This window comes from Onychostruthus taczanowskii, unplaced genomic scaffold, assembly GCF_017590055.1.
Source record: "Onychostruthus taczanowskii isolate IOZ18803 unplaced genomic scaffold, ASM1759005v1 scaffold1, whole genome shotgun sequence".
Taxonomy (NCBI): domain Eukaryota; kingdom Metazoa; phylum Chordata; class Aves; order Passeriformes; family Passeridae; genus Onychostruthus; species Onychostruthus taczanowskii.
In genome coordinates, this window is record NW_024496525.1 from 17,791,497 (window position 1) to 17,814,400 (window position 22,904).

Here is a 22,904-nt window from a genome sequence, read left to right on the forward strand (position 1 = left end):
CTCCCTCCCTTCCTAACCCCACCTCCCCAGCACGGCTGGAGGCGAAGCGGGGCCGGGGCCTGCGGGGCCGGCCGGCCCTTCTTTGCGCAGGGGCGGGCGGCAGCCCCGGTCCGCTGGCGGGCACCGGCCCCAGCCCGCCGAGTAGCGGCCCCGCCGCCGCCGGTGCCGGCTTTTTGGCATCCCTAATCGCGGCTGGCCCCTGTGATTGGCTGCGCGGCTCTGACCCCGCTCGGGCTCCCGGCTGGGCGGATAAAAGGGGCCTGAGCCGGGGGCTCCCAGGCATTCCCGGAGCGGGCACCAGGGACCGCTGGCCGCAGCATGACGGGCAAAGCGGGCGCGGCGCTGGCCCCCAGCCTGCCCGGCAAGCCCAAGCCCGACGGCGCGGCCGCCGCCCCCGCCGCCCCGCCACTGCCTCCGCCGCCCCCCGCTGCTGGGGTCAAGTCCAACTCTGGGCCCACCCCTCCCCGCTGCACCGGCTTCGGCATTCAGGAGATCCTGGGTTTGAACAAGGAGCCGCCGTCGCACCCTCGGGCCGCCCTGGACTCTCTGCCCGCCGGGCACCTGCTGGCGGCCCGCTCCGTACTCAGTCCCGCCGGGGTGGGCGGCGTGGGCATGGGGCTGCTGGGGGCCAGCGGCATCCCCGGCTTTTACACTCAGCCCACCTTCCTAGAGGTGCTCTCCGACCCGCAGAGCGTCCACCTGCAGCCCCTGGCCCGGGCCCCCGGGCAGCTGGACAGCAGCCAGACGGCCAGCTCAGGTAGGCACGTCCCCGGCCCCCGGGGACCCGCTGCGCCCCACCAGCACCGCCGCCCGCACCCAGCTGCCGCCCGCACCCGGTGTCCCGGCGGGAGGCCACTTGCTCGGCGGTGGAAGGGAGATTTCGTTTCGATCCCGAAAATGAGGAGAAGGGCGGGCGGGACCTTATTTTTCCCCGTCCGGGACTGCGGCCGCGGTCTGATGGCGTGGCCCCGGGGCCCGGCCTAGGGATGCGCAGAGCCCCGTCGGAGCGGCCCCCGCGACCCCGTATTGCCGGATAATTAGGGGTTTTTCGGCATCCTTTTCCTAGACGGCAGCAGCCTCCCATAACTCTGCCTACAAGGCCCCGTTCCGCGGCCGCTTCGGGTCCCTCAGAGCGGCCGGCAGCAGCGCCGAACCCTGGCTCCGGGGGCAATTCCCGGCCTCCCTCCGGCAGCGGCGGCCGTCCCGGGCCGTGCTCGTCGCCCCCGGCCGCAGCACCGCCCGCCGAGCAGCACGGGCCCGGGCAGGTGGCGCGGCGCCGCGGGCAGCAGTGGGACCGGAGCGCGCATCGAAATACGGGTCCCCGATCCGTGCCCCGGTTGCTCCTTCTGGGCAAAGGCGGAGGCGTCCTGCCCTCAACACCCCCGGGCCGTGGCATCCCCGGGGAGCTGGGGGCGGCGGAAGGCAGCAGCTCCTCCCGGGGCTTGTTTTTGCTGGTAGCTCCATAAACCTCAATTTCTCCCTCCTCGCTCCGGTGTATCTGGAGCGCAGTTCGGGATCCCCGGGCTGGGCAGGCGGTCGCCGTTGCCCGGCCGCGGAGCGGGGGCTGCAGCGTTCCCGTTTTCCTACGGTTTTGTTGGGCTCGCCGGGCTCTGCGTTTTAGCAGCGAGGCAACAGCAGCCTCAGCAAACGACTCTGGTGGAGAGAGGCGAGAGCTAGAGCCCGGTCCCGGCCCGGAGCCTTCCCTGGCTGGGGCGTATCGCCCCGCGCTGCCCGCCCCGGATCGGGAGCGGCGCTGGTGCCGCGCTGGGGGGAGCAGCCGGCGTCGGGCCCCGTCCGCGGCGCGACCGCAACGAAATCTTCGGCCAGAGCCGGCGGAGGGAGCGGAGCCGGCGGGCCTGGCCCTGCCCGGGAGGACTCTGGCGGGGAGCGAACCCCAGACCACAGCCGCTGCCTGTCTTTCCGCAGATTCCGAGGATGTCTCCTCCAGCGACCGAAAAATGTCCAAATCCTCCCTAAATCAGAGCAAGAAACGAAAGAAGAGGCGGCACAGGTAAGACAGCGGGGCCACCCCGCCCGCTCCCGTCGCCTCAGTCCCCAGGGAACCGGCCACCGGCGAGCCCTGCCGGCCCGGCGGGGACGGCCCGCTCCGGCCTGGAGTAAAATATTCCTCCCGGCACCGGCCGCCCGAGCGCCCCGGCGCCCCTGCGGCTTCTCCAGTGGGTCCTTGCCTTTATTCTTTCTCCCCGTCCAAAATAAATCGGATACAGGGACGTGCCGATAGGGAGTGGGGGATTCGACCAGAGGTGTCATTTTATTTAATTTTTTCTGGCTGCGGATCCAGGTATCCCTGGTCGCAATCCTGTGCAGCCCATGAGCTGCGGTGGAATGCGATCATCAGTGTTTGGAAGGGAAAATTATCAGCTTGTCAGAAATAATAAAAACCGTTTTCAGCTCCACATACAACAATCTTAATATTGGCTGTCAGGAAGACAGAATTCCTATCAATAATTTAAATATTTTATTACGTAAAAATAAATATTTTGCCAATAGATTAAATAGTTGGGAATCAGAGACAGCCTGCAAAGAAGCTGAAGAAGGCTGGGAAACTGTTTAAGGAAACGAAGATCCACTTTGGGATTTGGTTTCCTATAAGCACGGTCAGGGTAATAGACTTTGCCTGACTTCTCCCACAGTTAAAATGGAGTTGGTTTGCTTGCGCTTTATAAACTGAAACGAAAAATCCCGTGCTGGGCTCTGGCATTGCTGTGGCCAGAGCGCCAGGACAAAGGAAGGCCAAACACCATCCACTGAGGGTGATTTAGGAATAATTAAATCAATCCTGCCACGATGCAGGAAAGGTGGATTAAAAGACGCTCTAGTGAAAGCTTAGCAGGATGCGGGGTGGAAGGAGACCGAGTATCCCGGGAGACATCCTGCTATGTGTGCAACAGGAGGCTCGGTCTGGAGGGCTGGTTTCCAAAACCGGACCCCTCGCCAGGCAAATGTTCTCAGTTTGGGTGCTCGCTCTGGAGTAAGTACGAGTTCATTTTCTTTGCACCCCAGACCTGCTGGGCGATAACAGCTGGGACTGTATACAGGTCCCGATCTGGATGAGAGATAGGAAACGAAATTCAGATTTGTTTTGTTTTCAGTTCTGGACACAAACAGACCTGCAACATTTGTCTGTGGTTGAATATTTTGTTGTAAACAGTTAAGACCTCTAATTGTGCCAAGGAAGGGCTGGAAGATGACTGGCCAATAGCCCGCAAAAAGCTGCATGATGGAAACAACAAAAGGGGTTGTGAATTGCAAAAGGGACGGGGACTACCCGGACATGAGCTAAAAAGGGAAAACTTCAGCTGGATGTCAGCGAAACCCTCCCGCCGGTGAGCTGGACAGGCTCCCGCGCTCTTGTGGGAGGAAGATGGAGGGGAATCCTTGAAATCTAAACAGGATCAAAATTGAAATAATTTTTCCTGTGGTCGCAGAGAGAGAAAATACATGATTCAGTGTGCCTCTGCTCTCCCTAGAGTTCACAGATTTGTCACAGTTGAAGAAAAACTGTTTGAAAAGAGAATGGGTTTAAGAGTGAATTTAAAGAAGCGTCTGATTGCAGGCAGGTCCCTTGCATTTGCATCCTGCTTTTGTTAGTATTATTATCGATCTGGTGGAATCCTTTTCATTTTGTATAGCGGAGGATGTTTCTGATATTTTGTGTTTATGCTCTCTGGAACTGAAAGGCTTTTCTGAAATTTGGGTGTATTTTAGAAAAAGACTCTATTTCCTCTTTCCTTCTGGGAGATACATGGTTTTTAGTTGATGGTAAATTTACACATTTACTTTGCACAAGGTCTGCAATTCGTTGTTGGGTTGAGGATTGTTTTATTTTGGTTTGGTTTTTTTTTTTGGTTGAGGTTTTTTGTTCGATTTGGCTTTTTGGTTGCTTTTTTTGTTTTGTTTTTTTTTTTGGGGGTTTTTTTTTTTTTTTTTTTTTTTTTTTTTTTTTTTTTTTTTTTTTTTTTTTTTTGCGATTGCAGTATTTTTAGCTTTTATCAAAAATTGTGCTTTCTGTACTGGAGGAGTTGAAAGGTGGGAGTTTTAACCCCCAGGGAGTGGAAGTGGTCCGAGACTTCTCATCCATCTGCTAGGGAAAGGCTTTCATCTGTCTCGGCTTTCCAGCTGCTGATTTTTCAATTTGGTTGTCCCAAACTGAGAAGCGGCTGTGTGGAGGCAGGTTGGGCTGCTGCCTGCCCAGGGCAGTCCAGGAGGATTTCTAAAGGATAACGGGCTAATGCAAACTGGCAGGGAGCAGCTAACGAGATACTGGAGTGGAAGCAGCCAGGGTAAAGGCAGAGGAAGGGAGCTGGTCCTGGATCTCATGGGGAAGAACTGGTGAAAAGTGGTGGGTTAGGGTGGAGAAAACATTTGGAGAATTCGTCCAAAGACTGAGACTCAAGGTGAAGGATTATTTGCTCTTTGAGACTGAAGAGGCTAAGGACCAGCAGCTGGGAAAGGGCTCAGCACCTCTCCAGACAGGGTGCTGAGGAGATGCTGCTTCACCTCGGTGTGATGATCCTCACAGGAGGCAGCAGAGCCTAAGATCAGCTGCCATCACTGCGGGTGCTTGCTGCTGGGGAGGCACTGTCTCCAGAGGCAAGTCCCTGAAAGGGAAGGTGATTTGTAACTGTTAAAAATGCTGTCTTCTGGCATTTTCTGGTTCTCCTTTCACCCTGGCACTTGACCTTTTGTGCACAGAAACAGAGGAGGTGGGGAAGAGCTATGTATTAGCCGGTCACCCAGGTTTCACTGTTTTCAGTGTCCATTTTTCTGACTCTTCATCATCTTTGCTGCTTCTTGTGTTTTGATCAAAGAGTCTTACTCTCCTCAGGACAATCTTCACATCCTATCAACTGGAAGAGCTGGAAAAGGCCTTCAATGAGGCCCACTATCCTGACGTATATGCTAGAGAGATGTTGGCCATGAAAACAGAGTTGCCAGAAGACAGGATACAGGTAATCGTATCTCTTGTACCCCCTTATTGTGCTGCTCTCAGCCATGTTCATCCCTCCTTGAAGAAAAGGTAGCAGCATGGGAAGGCTGACATTTTTCTGAATAAACTTCCCCAGGCTGTCCACTCTCCTGCTTTTGATGGCAGGCAGATCAGATATTCTTGGCAGATTTGTATTTGGTGTTTGTATGTGGACGTGTGCTGTGCGTGGTGTGTGGTACCAGTGATTGGGGGGTGTGTAACAGAGGGGATCTGAAATCAGAGAAGGACAACAGGCAGGCAAAAAAAGACGACAGCGTTTCAAGGTCTTGGTAAAAGCAAGAAGAGAGCCTCCCAGAGACCATGTGTGGGTAGGCATTGCTGAAGGGAAAGAGCTCATCTCTGCTCCTTTGGCCACAGAAGGATGCACAGGGATGGCGTGGGCAGCTAGTACAGCTGTGGGTGGGATGCAGTGTGGGAATGATGGGTGAGTGCCAGAGAGATGTTTGTACCACATCTGCACTTTGACTGTATTTGGCTCCTCAAGTGACATGTCCCTCAAAGTTTTGGGGGATAATTCTTTGTTATTTTTTTTGTTAATCTGTTAAATTTTATGAAGTTAACAGCTTTTAACATTAAGGTTTTAGCTTCATGTCAGTCCTGTCATGCTACTGTGAGGAGGTAGAAGAAGAGGGTGTGGAATATCACTGCTGTGTGGTGAGTCCTCCAGCAGGAAGGAGCAGCCTGAGCTGCAGGGCTGGGCCAGGACCAGCCTTTGGCATGCATTACAGCCAGAAAGCTGGAGAAGACTTAACAGCCGCTTTTTCCAGTGTGAGAGGCACTCTGGACAGAGTTAACATGATGTTCACAAGGGTGGGCTGCAGCAGCTTCTTTTGCCTTGCTTTACTCTGTGGTTTACTCCCATCAGGTTTCTACACAAGGCACAGGATTGTAATGGCCAAGCCTTGAGCAGGTGAAGTTCTGGTCTGGCTGGAAGTTAACCAGTCCTTGTTCTCCACACAGTGGCAGGGGCTGGCCTCTGTGGCTGGTGCACAGTAGTTTCTACAAGACACGTTGTCCTACGTGCCATGTGGTGTTGGGAGGGCCCTGGTTTCCCTGGTTCCTCCTTCTGTTCATCCCTCATGCATGCCCAGCACCCACCAAGCTGTGTCTTGAGCTTCTGCTCTTTCTTTGCTGAAGAGATGGCCCAGGAGGCTGCTCCCTTGTGGGTTTGGAATGTAGCTCAGAGGGCACTTGGCAGGATAACACAGATGCTGGAAGCTGCTGAGGTATGACCCCGTGCAGGGACAGGAAGATCCTCCAGAAACAAAAGTGTAGCCTTTTTCCCCTCTGTCCTGAGCCCTCCTCACACCCTTATTCCTGTGCTCAATCAAAAACTACATTTTTATAAAAGCAACATGTTCTTCTTATCCCATTGACCTGGCAGGACTCCTGCTGATCCAACAGCTTGTAGATTACCTGTGTGCTAACAGGATTTCCACCAGTCTTCAGAAATAATGGCCCACTATCTCAAATCCTACCTGATGCATTAGGGTTTTGCTCTGAGAAACAAGCCTTTAGGAGGTGTGAAATGGATGGATGGTCACTTCTCCACTTGTGATCCTGCAGGACATCAGGTCAAGAGAGGAGAGATTGTTGGGAGTTTATTGCTGCCCACAGCCACAATTTGGTGCTGGGCTGGAAAGAAGTTCCTTTGATTTCCTATAAAAGACCTTTCCAAGGAAGAGATTTATCTAGTGGCACAGTGAATGTTGAATTCCAGAGGCCCCATTTCTCTGGCCAGAGCTGAGAGCATTCACTCTGTGTGAGGTGGAGTGAGATGTGGCAGACAGCGTAGAGCTGACACAGCTTGTAAGGCTTCAGCAGCTGGAACACCCTTCTAGTGCTGAGTGTTTTAACTGATTTGGAATGGAATAGCAGGTAAATATCTTAGCTGTCACTGACTGGTCTGCCCTGTCATTCTGCAGCTGGCTAATGAACAACTGCTTACTCTTCCTGTATTGCAGCTTTTAAACCTAGGAGGGCTCCTTACTGCGACCCCTCTGCTCTGAGATCAGGTTTGACTTGGGCAGCAGAAGCACCCCAATGTATGGCTGTTCTGAACATCAGGTGTAACTAACGGCATGCGTATTCCAGAAAAAAGGGATTGTGAATAACAGTTTTGCTGATCATGAAAGAGGAAATAATGAGAAACAACAGAATTTCTGTAGCATCTGTTGAGCACCTTGCCAGGGTGAGCATCAGGCTGATGTAGGAGTCCTGAGCACCACTGTTCTTTCCAATACCTCAGCAATCTGTTGTCCCTTACCACGCATTTCCATGAAATCTCCTTGTCCATATTTTTTGTGTGTGACAAGCCATGGCAAGGTGATTCCCAGCTTTGATCATTCTTCTTGATATTTTACCTCGTATTCCTTTTCAACTTTGTGCCTTTTTGTTACGAGCCTAATTCTTTCCCCTTGGCTATAAAGTTCATGCTCTTTAAATAAATACAAGATATTTCTTCTCCTGGCTGTCACTTTTAGTTTTCATCATTGCTCAAGTAAGTTGCAAAGATCTTTCCTTAAATCATCCTTCATAAATCACATGCTCATCTCTTAATCATGTGGTTGTTCTTACATGAAGCCCATCCTGTCTGTCAGCCTTCCTGGAGATAAGGGACCCCATGGCTACAGCTGCATGCTGGGTGTGTCCACACCAGTTCAGCTGAACTTGTGGTCCTTTGCAGAAATAGTCTTGGATTAGCACTGGTCTGATTGCTTCCTTCTTTATTTCCATTTATCTAATTCAATTACTTCAAACTTCTTTTAGACAGATTTTATTTCATGCTCAGGATTTTCCCTTCAGTGTTCTGGGTTTCATATGGAAATTTGTTAACTCTGGCTGACAAGCATAAAACAGCCCTACCAGCTCTGACAGTGGCAGGAGGTGGATGCTACACAGGGCAGCTATCTAGTGATACTGAGCACTTTGTCAGTCTCCTGGGATTTTGAATACATGTAAATATCTTAATATCCCATGGCAAGAAGTTCTGCAGCAGAACTGCCTGAGTGCAGTAGATCTTGCTTTGAATCTCTTAGCATCATTTAATGTCCCTTGGAAGAGACACTTACAATGAATCTTTACTCCCATCTTCATAATATTTATAATGTCACATCACATTTTTTTTTTCCTTGGATGAGTTTCCAGCTGCCTGAGGGAGCTCTATAGTTTTGCATTTCCATTGTAGCTTGTGGTTGCTCTCATCTTTCAGTAATGCTCTCTCCCTCCTGTAGGTCATTAATGAAAGTGTTTTCTAATATTGCTGTGAGCATCGCATGTTGTGGACTTCTGCAGCATTTCATGTGGTTTCCCACTGGATCCTCACCTAAGACTGATATCTACCCCTTATTTTCATTCATGGAATTATTTCTCAGGAGGTATTAGTCAAAGAGAAAGTAAATCACCTATGAAATTTGATGTGAAAGAGAAATTCAAAGAGGGCAATTGAAAGAATGATATATAGGAACTGTTTGCAGATAAAGCCTTCAGCAGAACACTACAAATAGCCATCAGAGGCCAAGAAAGTTACTGGTTTAAAAGAACATTGAATCCAGGAAAAAAATATTCAAACCCTCCATTTAAAGAGGATATGAAAGTGAATTTTTTTTCCAAGGCAGACACAACACTCTGTGTGTCTTACTCCCACACTGAGCTGGCTGCTCCAGGAAGGAAAATGAGCATCCTCCCATTGGGCAGCACCGGGAAATAATTTTTTATAATAGTGAGATACTATGCACAAGTCACATCAGATGTCACTGTGGCCCTTTTGCAAGATACTTGAAAAAGACCACATAAATCAATGTATTTGAAAGAATATTCATAGGACTTGAAGTGCCAGTATTGGAATAAACCCAGGCTGTTCTGTAAAATCCAAGAGAGGTAAGTAGATTCCTGTACTTCCTGGGAAGTATATCCTTTATAAACATTATGAAGTATTAAAAATGTCCTGAGGCAGACAAATACTGTGACATCTGACTTAAACTGCTCTTTCTCATAACAAATCTCTTAAATGTAACATGTAGATTTTAGATTGAATTTATTAATACATAACAGTTGCAAAATTTAAACTGAGTAGTTACAACATGAAAGTTCAGTAACAGTTTGATTTGGGGATTACTGAAATGGTTGTGTATGTTTGTCCTTAAAGTATGTTTCCTACTGATCAAACAAATTGATTAATCAGTATTTCAAAAAAATAAGATCCTGACTGCTATTGTAGGGACATTAGAGCCACATTTTAAGGGAAGTAATCAATTAAAAAAGGTAATAAAACTGCTAAAAATTGTCAGTTCTTGATGTTAAAAGATTGCATGGTAATTATTGGGTGACAATTTTTGGGACAAATAAAATTGCTTACATAAGCAAAAGGAATCCCAAGAAGAGGCTGGCGCTGTGTGCAGAGTGGGAATTGTCTGTGCATCCAGCAAGCTTTGTCAGGCAGCTAAGAGGCCAATTTTGGCTAAAAACAAAACAGGGTCAATTAAATCTCTAATTGAAAAACTATTGGTTTAGCTATCAGATTAACACATTTCGGTATCACTGGGAAGCCCTTTAGGAGTTGAACAGGGATGGAGGAATCAGGAGGAGTAATCACTGAGAGGGAAGCAAGTACCAAGAGTATTTTGCAAGGACAGAGGCTTTCCTTCCTTCAGTTTTGCTAAAAGGTTCTCTGTTTAGAGATGAACATAATCTGACAGGGCCTGAGGAACCTGTACTGCACTGAATGCTCAGGAGTGAACCCACGGAGTCCCCTCAAGAAAAATGATAGAACGCATGAAGGAAACATTAGTTTTATTCACCTTTAGCAGCCGTGGCTTCTCCCTGTCCTGCCAGATTTTCCTGCCTGTTGCAGAGTGCTGAGGTGTAGTCTGAATCCCACGGTGTGCGTATGGAATGCTGTGACTGCTCCATGCAGCTGGTGACCTTTCCTGAATGTGTGCCTGGAGTGGCCTCCAAAGCATTACTTGGTGCTGCAGAAAGTGGTGCTTGTGGATTTTCTAAGCTTATCACTATTACTCTAAGAAGTGAGGACCTGTCTACTTTTGTTAAAATGTTGGGTGACTCTCACACGTAGCACAGAGCAAGGCCAGCATGAGGCACACTGCCAGTGGGTTCCTCGCACATTCACAGGGACCACGTAGCTGGAAGGAAAGTGCCACAGTGGTTAGGGTTGTTGGAGGTAGATTACCAAGGTGAAGGACCAGCCAAAAGTGTTGCTGTTGTGTGAGCCAACCATTTCAAAATATATACACGTTTTAAGAGCCCTGCAAGCAGTTAATCATGAAATGGAGTTGAGCAGCTAGTGCTGGCTACCTTTGCCAATAATTCATGAGCACTGGGGCAAGCCATGACTCTGTGATACCAGATAAGTGTCATAAACTTCCCCTATGCTTCTAGAAATGTAGAAAGTGTACAAGTGAGAATAATAAAACTAATCAAACTTAGTGGCTTACTGAGAATATTATTATGAGTTTTTCTCATGGCATATGGTGCATCTCTGCCTCCATGTCTTTAATTGGTATGTTAGGAGTTCATCCACTTTTCTGCCTCTTCAATAACATGCTTGTTTAGTTGATCTAAATTCATATTCATTTCCATTTTTCAATTAAGAGTTGTTTAATTTGGCCCTTTCTCTAATGGATTGTTTTCATTACCCTTTATCTATGGCCTGTTTTCAGCCCATGTGCTAGAACTTCGTTTACAAGTTAATTACCAGAACTGCAAACAGAGGGGCTGGGTGATGGGCAAGAGCAGGGGCCCAGGCAAGCCTTTCCAAAGGGATTCTTGTCTGAAAAGTCTTACACTACATGCTTTTGGACAGAGAAAGAAACTGTGGTAGAAGAAAAGAAGGAAAATGGAGGGCTGGGAATGACACTTTAGCTTAATGAGGTGGGGGCTCTCCTGCTTGTTGCTAGACCATGCAGTTTGCCTGCTTATCTTGTGAGATTTTACCCTGCTACAGCTGGGGCTGCTAGGTGCAGTTTTAAAAGGTCTTTCTGGTGGAGAGGTGAAGGTATAGAGTTATGAATATTTTCTTTACCCAGGTACTGCTTTATCCCTCTATGTTCAGTCCCTGAGTTGCTTTAGCCACTGATCAATTTTCTAAATTAAACAGAAAAACAAATAAAACCAAACTTGCCTCTTCTTGCCTTCTGCTCTGTTCTTGCAAGATGTTTATGGCTGTCCCAGGATAAGGGACTGGGAATTTGGTGTGCTTCTCCACAGAACTGGGAGGAAAACAGGGCCCTTTACAGTGACTCTGCTTGTTCTCTCCATGGTTTGGAGACACTATCAGCAAGGATCTGACACCTTCAGCATTGGGTCACACGAGTTCCCTGTGAGAGGAAAGACAGGCGGGCAACAAAACATGCTGAAGCCCATTTCTCTGGAGTGCCTTGGTAAAGGCTTTCCCCATCATATCCAATAGAATCAGGAATGGCTCTGCAGGCATGATGCCAGGCTGTGACAGCTCTTCCCCGCACTCATCCCCCATTTTCTTAACAACAGTGGTTTAAGGCTAACACTTCTCTGAGTTAGATTAGGCTTGCAGTTCCTAGGTCACTTTAGCTTTTCTGGAAATACTATCCCGAATCCCTGTGCTGGGAACACTTGTGTTCACTTCTTCACTTAATTATGAACTTCCTTTTCTCTCCTCTGATACCACTGCAGTTTTTCACATCTGATTTTTAAAAATAATTGGTCATCCCAGCAATTTCAGTAGTTAATTCCTCTCCAGCCTTATGACGCCTGGCAGAGGGAACAGCTGATGGTTGCATTCATGTTTTCCTTTAATGACCCCTTATTACAAAGTTTTCCTCCTTTCCTGGCTTTGAATAGAGATTTTTCTAACAGTTCAATAACACAGGCATTTTAGACACTCAGTTAATTTACTCTCCCCTTTATTTCTTAATGGATCTATTTCTCTCTGTAGTGTTTTTCTTTTACCCTGATAGATCTCAACAAGTCTTCTGATTCTTCTCTGGAAGCACAAACCTGCTCTCCTTTTCATTGCCCTTCTCTGTGGGTGTTCTGTGAGCCAGGTTTTTCCCAGGCACTGCAGAGCAGTCCAGTCCTCAGCAGACATACCAAGAACCTCAGTCTCCATGTGCATGAGACTGGCAGGTCCTTCTGTGAAGCAGAAAAGAGGAACTGAGCTCTGAAACAAACTGTTTCTACAGTATCTTACAACAAGATGCCTTCCAGAGGGTGCTTTATTGGAGGCTGTGAAAAAGTATTAGGTGCTCTTCTGTCTGCCCTGATTGTTGCTGTCCTGGAGCAGCAGTGAGATGTGTTCCGTTTAGAACCTGCCTGGCGTGAGAATTACATTTGCTCCCTACTTTCTCTCTCAGCAGGTATCTGGTAGGCTCCCAAATGTCTGAGCAAAGGCAGAGTTGAAGCTATGGCTGCCACATAGTTATTAGAGGTTTCAGCTGCAGCTTTCTCCTCAAAATTGTAGCAGGGGAATGCAAGCCAGGCATTGCTTGTAGCTGGTCACTTTTCTGTGAGTTATAGAAATGCTCATGCCGTGCATGTTGCACGCTCATAACCACAGGGGTTATGGCTAGAAGTAACCTAGTGACTGACTCGTGCCTGGCTGCTGCAGCTGGCCTGCTGCAGCGTGGATAAGCATCCTGTGCTCCTCGGGCAGGCCAGCCCAGACAGGCTGCCCACCCTGCCGTGCCTCTGGGCAGCTCTGTTCACCTGCAGCTTTGGGATCCACATGGCAAAATACTTTCTCACTGTGCTACTCTTTCCTTTCTAAAGACACTGCTTGGCTCATCCAGAGGGAGGGCTGAACTGTGAGTGTCTGTGAGAAAAACAAATTCTTGGAAGGATCTAGCCATCCCATCCACGTGAACATGCATGACAAATAACTGTGCCAGACACTGCTCACAGCCAGCTGTGCCAGTGATGTCCATTCCTAGACAACTTGCTTTATGTCCACCACATCTTTCTAATATCTCTGGGTCCCTTCACAGTATCCCAAATCAGAGTGCCCCATCACTGTCACTACAAGTGCTGCCATTTGTTATTTCACTGGATCAACTTCTTCAGCTTATATGATGACCATGACTGAGATCAAGGCTCAGTGTCCAAGTGACAGCTAAGGGAGGGTCCTGGCCTGGGACACCTGGGACTGTGCTGGTGAGCTCAGGTGTGCTGTCCTGCACGAGCAGCGCTCCTGGCCAGCCCGCGTGTCACCAGCTCTGTGGGTCACACCACCAGCTGTGCTGTGCCCGAGCTGGTGGTGTCAGCCACAGGTGCCAGCAGTAGCCAGAGCCTGGAGAATCAGTTCTCTGCAGCTGGAAGATGCCATGTGAAAACCCCTGGAGTTGTGAATTACCCAAAGAAGGTTAAGAGTACACAGAGCTGAGGAAAAAGTAGAGCCAGGAGCAGACACAGGGTAGGAGTAGAGTGCTGAAGGCCCACCCAAGCTGGAACAGGGAAACTGATTAGATCTTACAGCATTTTATAAAATGTCATGTTTGTATAGATATCTTCCAGCTAATGCTTCCATGCTTCAAGGGTGCAGTGCATTGGTAAGCATGTGCTGTACCCCTTTGCAGGCTGTCCCCATGCACGTAACGCTTGAGCCTTGTCTCAGGGAGCAGTGGGCACCAGTAGTACTGCAGACACCATCTCTTGCTGGTGCACAGCCTCTGGTGCCTATGTTTTTTTTCTGGAGAGGGTCAGAGAGCACCTTTGCCCTGTGCTCAGTGTCTGCTGAAGAAGAGCAGGGCCCCAGGGAGCTGATGCTGGCATGCAGGGGGCAGTCCCAGAGCACAGGCAGTGCTCCACAGCCTCAGAGGAATGCTGGCATCCCATGGTCTGATTTCAGGACCCATTCAAAGGCATTGCAAAGGGGATGTGACATTTCTCCTCTGACTGTCCTGACTCACCTTCTCTAGCATGAAAGTGATAATGTGGTGTGTCCCTGCATGATTACTGTGCATTACTTACAGATGTTTATGAAGATCTATGCTAAGGTTTCCTCTATGCTAGAGGACCTGCAGAGCAGTGTTAGTGGGGGAAAAGAAGGCAAAATGAAATCATTCAGGCAGGATAGCAGCTTGGATAATGGAGTCAGGTACTGTGATCACCTAAAGGATGGATGTGCACTATCATTGTTTGACAATGACAGATGTCTCCCTGGGTTTCTGTGGATTAAGATGATGACTGCACCCTTGTCAGCTTTCTTGTGACTATCATGCATCTATGGTCCTGATGTTTTTCTTGTTTTTCACTCAGCATGTTAGGAAAAGAGGGATTTGAGTGTTGATCTGCCAGGTCCCAGTATATGGAAGCCTATTTTGTAATGCCAGCTAAGCTACTGGTCAGTTGGAATCACAGTGTGGCCATGGTGGAGTCAATGTCTCAGAGATGCATTTGCTGTGCAGATGTGATGCACACACAGACTGAGTGTGTGCTGACCCCCTGATCTCACTGAACTGACCCTGCACATCGTGTGCACACTTGTTTTTCCTTGGGGAAGATGGGATCCCTGCAGCAAATGAAGCTCTTTGCTTTTGAAATGTTACAGGAAGTAAAAAAACATGTTGCCACATGAGGCCAGGTGAAAATATACCAAGGGAACACAGTTTAAGACATGTTTCCTAGTGAAGAGGGATTTTATAGCTTCAGTTGCAAAAGTCAGATAAATTGTAACAAATAATTATTCTTGGCCCATGTAGTGCTTTTAAGAGCGGGATTCAGAGACAGGACTAGCCCACAGGACTGGTGGCACGGTAGCATCATGTACAGTTTTGCTGGGTGCCCATGAAGCCTGTATTCAATGAATGCCCTGTTACTCTTCTAGCTTAGAGGAGACCCAAGCATGATGCACCCAAGAGGGATGAGCGCTGTCTCACAGCTCATCTTGTATCCCTGTTTGGACCTGTTAGCCAAGTGAGTCGGACACAACTCCAGCTTTTATCAGGAAGGGAGCTTGCTGTGTTGTGTACAGGAATAGCCCTTCCTAAAGTGAGTTCAGCAAGCTCTTTCCCAGTGTTTAGCAAGAAGAGGGATGATGAGCCCTTTGATCAGCCATGCAGCCCATGTGCACCCTTTACTGCTCTCATTTAACTTCATAACCACTTTACACCAGCCATAGAAAGTGATGTCACCATAAACAGCACCAATAACTTTGACGTTACATTTGAAAAGACAGCAATAAACTGTTTCCAGGCTTATACAAGTGGTGCCGTCTCCACCAGCAGTCAGGAAGCTTTTCTGTAGTGATTGCTAAACCAGAGGGATTTGAGGAAGCACCAGGGCACAGTCAGACCTCATGCTCTCGTGGGAATGGGTGGGGACATGCTCCAGGCAAGATATGAGGCCACTCTTTGCAGTGTTCACATCTTCAGATTGAACCTAGCCAGGGCTACAGGTCCTGCCTGATATGAGGATGAGGACAGCACTGTTTTCTCAGAGGAAGTTTTAATTTTGAGCACTGTCATTGTTAAATCTTGCGTTGGAGAGGGAGGAGGTAGCAAGGGAGAGGTGTATTTGCTGGCAGAAGCTGGGTACTGAGACAGCAACAGGGCCGTGGATGCGGAGGGCAGCTGGAGGTGTTGGCTCGACCCCCCCAGAGTGCTTCAGGTGTGGAAGTGACAGACAGAGGACACACACCTGCCTGTCCGTGTGCTGGGGACACGGTCTCCGCGTGGCTCCGGGGCTCCTGGGGTTCCGCCCCTCGCTTTCGGGGCTGCTTTGCCAACAGCTGCGTGCGCTGCTCCCCGCAGCCTGGCAGAGGCGGGCTGTGTGTCCGTGTGTCCGTGTCCGTGTGTCCGCAGGTGCATCTGCCTGTGGCCATCTAGCGGACACTCAGCTCGTGCTGCTCGGGGCTGGCACCGGCTGGGGCTCCATAAACATCGCTCCTTGAAATGCCCTGTTGGAATGCTGTATCAAAGGCAGGATTTGTTGAAGGAAAATCGCACAATTAACAAGCCTGGAATTTTCCTTTAATAGATGAGGAATGCTTGGGCAGGGAAAATATATATTTTTTATATTAATAAGAAAAAAATTCCCATATAAATTTTCCTGTCTTTTTACCCTAGCTTGGAAAGTAGCTGCCAAGAAAATGAGTGTTACCCATGGAAAATTTTAGGTTGAAAAAAACCAGAAACAATACATAGGAATACCACAGATGTTTTAAAATATCCTTTCACTAATTCAGATTTCTGAATTATGGCTAACCTCAGGGAGATTTCTCTCTTCAGCAGACAATGTTTCAGACACTGATTTGGTAAACAAACTAATATGATGAATGTGGATAACAAGGATGTGTCAAGTCTTATGTCCCCTTGCAAAATGAGAGATTTCTCCTCCTACAATTTGCTCTTCTACATCATAATAATCTGAAGAAGTATCAGTTGTCATTTGTGATTCAGAGGAGAAAATTGTTGAGATTATCCTTGCCAGTCTTGACTCCAAAATTCCCACTCCAAAACCCTTGCAACCCTATAGTTAAGTACAGAGTGCCTGAACTTCTATTGCTTTGGGCAGTGGGCACTGGAGGTGAGTATTAGGTGATGGTTAAAGTTAGAAATATTCCCACTTTTTGCAATACTGCAAGACAAACCTGTCCACTTTTCCCTGTTGTCTGTTTTTGGAGAATAGGCTTCCTGGAGCAAGATTACCAGTTTTCACAAAGGGTGTTTGTGTGAAAATAGAGGTGTGAAACTTTTTGGGGTGTAACACATTGGTCCAAAATACACCTCTGCACATCACATCATGACAACTTTGCACAAACATGCTTCAGTCTAAAATTAATCAGAAGGTTTCACCACTGCCCAGGAGATGTGGAAGCAGAAGCAGAGTCTTTACACCATACCCTGGGCTGTGCAACAGAGAACCAGATGGAAATAAATGAGAAGAAGGTGCAGCATACAGAGCAATGTCAGTAAAGCATTTCACAAAGCTGAGCCAGTCCCTGGGTGGGAAGGGGAAAGAGGAAATGTGGACAAACTTAGACATTGTTTGAAGCAGACCAAATCTTACAGAGTCAGAGGAAGCTGTAGAGCAGATATCTCCAAGCAAGGACAATAAACAGCCAAAGAATACCAAAACCACAAGAGATGTGGAAAAGTGAGGTGCCAATAATAAATAACTGCATATTTGGATGTTGTGACTGGTGTACCAACACAGCTGAAAATAGCTCTGAGTTACCAAAATCACCGTGCAATTCAGCTCAGAATCAAGGCATGTGAAAATTTTGGTAACACGTCGATACATTTGAAGAAATCACTGAGAGCTTCTCGTAAATGAAAGCCCCACTGATGGAGCCATCTGAATGAGGACAAAATCATGAAAACAGGGCACAGGGGACAATCCTGCTGATTTGAAATGGCATGAGGGCTGCCAGTGCCATGCTGCAGCTCGTCACTCAATGCTTCTCACAATGAACTTGTGACAGAGATGCTTGACTGGGATCTGATCCCAGCAATACACAGTACTGAGCACCATTGGATTCACTTCATTTCATGCTTCAGATGAAGATATCGTTCCTAGTATTAAAGCAAGATGGTCAATCTTCCTGATTTCTGTTCTGCTAAACATTCTGGGATTTCAAACTTTCATTTTTCCTAATCAAAACCAAGAGGAAATTCCCATCAAATGACAAAAATTGGTTTTGGAAATCTCAGAATGATCTTACTGAGATGTTGATGCAATTTTGATTTTCTCATTTGGCTTTAAAGCATAGATTTTGCATGTCTTAGGCAGCTGAGATTAAAATACAGCATTCAGAAGAAAGCTATAGATAATTTTGATTACACTTCCACTGGCTGGCCACAGTTTTTCCTGTGTGATTGAATCAGCATTTTTTGATTGAAGATTTTCTACCAGCTCTAGTCAAAATTGGGCTGCCAGCTGGCAAAGCTTCTGCTGCCTCCACTATTTGTGTAACACTGCCATGGAAAAGGGGATGCTCCAGGGTAGCAGGCTGAGTGGCACTGGGCAGTGCTGGGGCAGGCTGAGACGCAGCCAGGGAGAAAGAGGAGCACGAGGCAGGCAGGAGTATGATAGAGGCATCAGGATAGGAGGGAAGAGAAAGGGCAAGTGGTAAAAGCATCAGTAAAGAGGCACCTGCAGCTCTGCACCCTGTGCTCTGGGAGTGGGAGGATTGCATGACCTGGAGTGAGAGCCTCTGCCAGCATCCTGCTGACTGCACAGCCAAGCAAACCCATATTTCACACAGGCATGGAGGAGAGGGTGAAGAGAGGAAGCTCTTCATTCCTGAGGTGTTGTATTCCATTTTGTCTTTGCTTACGCCCTGGAGGATTTGCAACCCTTGCAGTCCAGGGGTTACAGATCGGCAGTATGAAAGTGTAAATCACGCTGGTTTTCATGCAGAGGAGGTGACGTGGTGAAGCAGCCTCCTTCCTTTGCCTGGTAAAATCCTCTCTGACATGCACAGAGTGTCTTCTGCTGGGAGAAGCTGGGATCACAGCCAGTGGGACCATCACCCCACCCATTCCACAGAGCTGTCTGGGGCAGCAGGCTGGCTGGGCTCCTGGGAATGGCCAATGGTGGCTGTCATCAGTGCTGGCAAGCCACCCATCTGCCTACCCTACAGCTCTGTCCCTACCATAAGGTTTCAGTGCTCTGCACAGGTAGAAGAGATGATATTGCCTTGCCACCTGAGACCAGGACATCACTCAGTGGCATCAGTCTTATGGTCCCCATGGCAGAGCTGGGGTACTGGCACAGACCCCCAGTGCTCCCCACGGCAGCTTGAGCTCCCCCACAGCTACGAGTGGTGGGGACAAGAGAGGGTTAAGCTGTCAGCTCTGTAATGTTAAACAGGTGTCAAAGGCACCTCCATATATCTGCAGATTGAAATCAAATTCTTTGCAGTATAAAAAGATAAATTACCCAGGCGATTCCCGCCTCATCCCACTCATCAGGCCAGCGCCAGACGGCAAGCAATTTTTTTTTTTAATGTGCTAACGACCTAATCAAGCAATCAAGTCGGAGAAGATTGCGGAGTGACCCCGAGCATCCATCTGCCAGCGAGACCCCGACATTCATTTCCATTCTGCCGTGTACTTTCCGGAAAAGGGAGGGAAAAAATAGAAAAGAAAAAAAAATCCTAAACAAATTAACACCCAATTTTCTGTGAGTCTAATTAGTTAAATGAGGAGGTGTTTGGGGTGTCCACGGGGAGGGAGGGACTGCCTCTCAGAGAGGGGCCTGGTAACTCCATGGCATTAATTAGCGCAGGTCAATGGCGAGGTTCCCTGGGGACCAGCTGCTTTAATTTCCCGTGATATTTCAGTGCCTGAGGCCCATCGATTCAAACTGAAATTAACTTATTTTTCAATCAGGCCTGGGCTGCCCCTGGGGCTGACTCTTCCTTTGCCTCCTTCTGAATAGACCTCAAGCAATTTTTCATCTAAAGCTGATGCCTCTGCTCGGGGGGAGAAGGGAGGGGAACCGGGGGGGGAGCAGGGTGAGGGAGACAAGAGGAATGGAAATCGGAGAGAGAGCACTAATAGATTTCTGCGAGTATCACCCCCTCCCTGCCATTGCTGCCTGCCCCCCTGCTCACTGCCCCCCAGGTCACAGCTCAAAGATTATTCTGCCAATTTTCTGAGAAGATGAGGGTTTTTTCAAACTGGGAATTCAGGGCAAAGCGCACAGAGCAGCTTCCCCCTTCTTTTGAGCATCCGCCCCCATCCCAGCCCTCCCTGCAGGCACTGCTGCCTGCAGCCCTGTACTGCTGCTCTGACACACAGCAAATAATAAAAGAAAATCCCAGGCACGAGAGCCAAAAGCCAGTTGAAAAATGACGTTGCAATGGCAAATTAATTACATCCTGTGGAGAGGGATGGGACCTGCTTTCACACTTGGCCCTCTCCACTGCTTCAAGGGAGGGAGGGAGAGATACCCAATGTCTGTTGCAAGGGGGAAGAGGTTGTATTGCCTTTGGGATAAACATCCACCCTTCTGCTTTCATCATGCTGCAGAAGTACATGCATGTTCCCACTTGGGAAGGGGCCTGGCATGCCTTCTCCATGCACAAAAACCATGTCCCTCCTTGTTGCTCGCTCCAGGTTTGGTTCCAGAACCGCCGGGCCAAATGGCGGAAGAGGGAGAAGTGCTGGGGCAGGAGCAGTGTGATGGCTGAGTACGGGCTCTACGGTGCCATGGTGCGTCACTCCATCCCGCTGCCTGAATCCATACTCAAGTCTGCCAAGGATGGCATCATGGAGTCCTGTGCCCCTTGGCTCCTGGGTAAGAGAGCAGCCAGCTTCATGGGGGATGGCAAATGGGTAGAGACAGGGGGATGCAGGGAAGAAATCAGAGTCATGTTGAAAATAGGTGAGGAGCAGCAGGGCAAGATCCCCCCCATCCTGCCACCCTCGATGCCTCCATCTGCCAACAACCCTTGTCAATAGGGTTTGACCACTCATCCCAAATTCCTGCTGGACCTTGGATCATGACCTGCAGAATCTGGCTGGGACACAAATTTGCCCACATGCTCAGGCTGGTGTTAACCTTCCCTTCCCATGGCTCAAGCATATTTCATTCCCAGCTCTGGAGCAGGGGCTCCAATCCTTGTCCAAGGCAGGAGGTCATCCCAGTCTCACTCCTCCAGCCCTGTGATGCTGGATGGGGTGCTAAGATTCCCAAATGCTCTGTCTTTGCCCAAGTTTCACTCAGTTTTCTGTGCAGACGTGGAGGTAGCACCTACCCTGTCACACTCCTGCTCTTTGCTTTACTCTTTCTGAACTTCCAGGCTGGTTCTGCCCCAAAATTAGTATCTGGCATCTTGACAATGGGCTGTCCTGTCCTTCTGTCTGTGTGAAATGGAGAGAGGCAGAAGGGTGGTTGTGGTTTGACACAGAAATAGAAATATCCCTCCTAATGAGGGATCTCCCTCCCCAGCCTCAGTGAAGCTCAGGCAGCTATGCTGCTGTCTGAGACCCTCATCTCCATACAGGAACAAGTTAGCTTCAGGTTCACAGAGAGAAATGAAGGGGAGAGTAATTATAGACCTTTGGGACCAGCCACAGTCCACAGATGCTGGGCTGCCCTTGTGCGGGGGCCAGAGCGAGTGGCTCGCCATGACTGCTGTGTGAAGCAAGGGTTTCTGCTTTTCCTTAATTCTGGCCTCTCTTTATCTTTGCTGTTTTCAGTTCAAGATGGCTTTCCCATGCCCAGGCGCTTTTCTAAACCCGAATACCAACAATTCTTTTTAGGGATGCACAAAAAGTCTCTGGAGGCAGCGGCTGAGGCGGGGAGGAAGACAGAGGTGGAGCGCCAGGCCCTGCCCAAGCTTGACAAAGGTGACAAAGAAGAAAGGGGTCCTGATCCCAAAACCACCATTTCCCAGGAAGAACTGAGAGAAAACAGCATTGCTGCCCTCAGGGCCAAAGCTCAGGAGCACAGCACCAAAGTCCTGGGGACCATTGCCGGGGACACCCCAGCCCCAGGCAGGAAGCCGGAGACAGGGGAGGAGGCGGCAGTGGCAGAGGATGAGAGACAGACGGAGAAGTTGAACTCATCGCAGAAGGAGGAGAAGTTGATCTAGGGGGAACAGAGGTGGCAGAAGCCAGCCCCGACAGACACTGTGTCCTCTGGGGGCCACGTTCCCCCTTGGACTGCCAGGTGTCCCTGGCCACCCCTGCCAGGGAGAGGGGCCCTGGTCTCTGTGTTTGGGGCTGCCTGGCAGGGGTGCCCACTGCCTGCTCCCCTTGAGCATACCCCAGCCCCTCACTCCTCCACCCCACCAGGCCTTCCTCATCCCCCACTCCTTCCTTTTGGGGGACCGGGAAATGTCACATCATCACTGCCACCAATGACACTAAGGCTCTGGTCCCTTCAGCCTCACGACTGGCTCTGGAGCTTTCTCCTTCTGCTGCAGCCCCAAAACCCATTTGCCATCCTGAAGCAAGCCTATTCCCTGCTGCCATGCCTCTCTCCTTGGTGCACATCCCTGCCCAGTGCTGGTCAGGCCCTTTCCCCTTGTGCCCTGTCCCACTGTGCCCCAGGCAGACACGCCACCTTCTGCTGGCCATCACCTCTGCCTGTGGCCCAGGCTGCAGCAGGACAAGCCCATGGCAGTGCTTGCATGAAATGATGACCATCCATCTAGGGTGGTTTGCACCTTCCACCCATCTCTCCCTGCTCCCATCTCTGCTGGGATAGGACTGCAGCTTAAGAGCAGTTATGTTTTCCCTCTCTTTGGCAGGGAGAGGCAGGTTTAGCCCACAGGCATGACACCCTGGTCCCATCTGGCACCCTGAGCTGACCCCAGCCCATTTCACTGGCTCCTGCAGGGCTGGGTCTGACTCTGCCCTAAACACCAAAATTCTACACCCCTGCAGAGGGGATGAATGGTGAATTTATTTATTGAATACATTATTCCAGGTGAGATAACAACATCCACCTAATGTATTTATTGAATTAAATTTGTCCAGCGCACCCTCTGAGTGTTAAAGGGAATGACAGCCATGCACACCCACCCTGATACACCCTGTAACATGTACATACATCCCATAGGAGCACACGCAGACCCACACAGCCAAGCTCACTCCATGGTACCATCACCTTCCCATCCCAGTAAAGCACTGTTCCCCCTCCGAAAGCCATAGGACAGTGACTTCCAGGTGACCCTTTCTGTCCTGCTTTCAGCTGTGAGCACCCTTTCCCCAGAGCTACTGTTTTTCTTCCATCAAAGGTTAAGCCAGTCATCCAACCCGTTTGTCTTTGTTTCCCGATCGTTTGATGTGTTAGATGATAGCCCATGGAGTGTAAATAATGTATATACAGTGAGAAAATAATTCAGTATTGAGGTGTTTGAGATATGGAGCTGTAACAACTTCTAGTCATCCAGCATCTGTGATTTATGTGCCATTTTCTGTAAAGATATGAAGAAGAATAAAAC

At 49.1% G+C, this 22,904-nt stretch overlaps 1 protein-coding gene across 1 annotated transcript; it reads left to right on the top strand.

Annotated features, from left to right (window-relative positions):
- Positions 1–318: 318 nt before the first annotated feature.
- VSX2 (visual system homeobox 2) lies at positions 319–21,595 on the top strand. Its single transcript, XM_041400655.1, has 5 exons — positions 319–757; positions 1,927–2,011; positions 4,850–4,973; positions 20,068–20,248; positions 21,217–21,595. The coding sequence occupies exons 1-5, from the start codon at positions 319–321 to the stop codon at positions 21,546–21,548; spliced, it is 1,161 nt and encodes a 386-aa protein (XP_041256589.1). The 3' UTR covers positions 21,549–21,595.
- Positions 21,596–22,904: the final 1,309 nt, after the last annotated feature.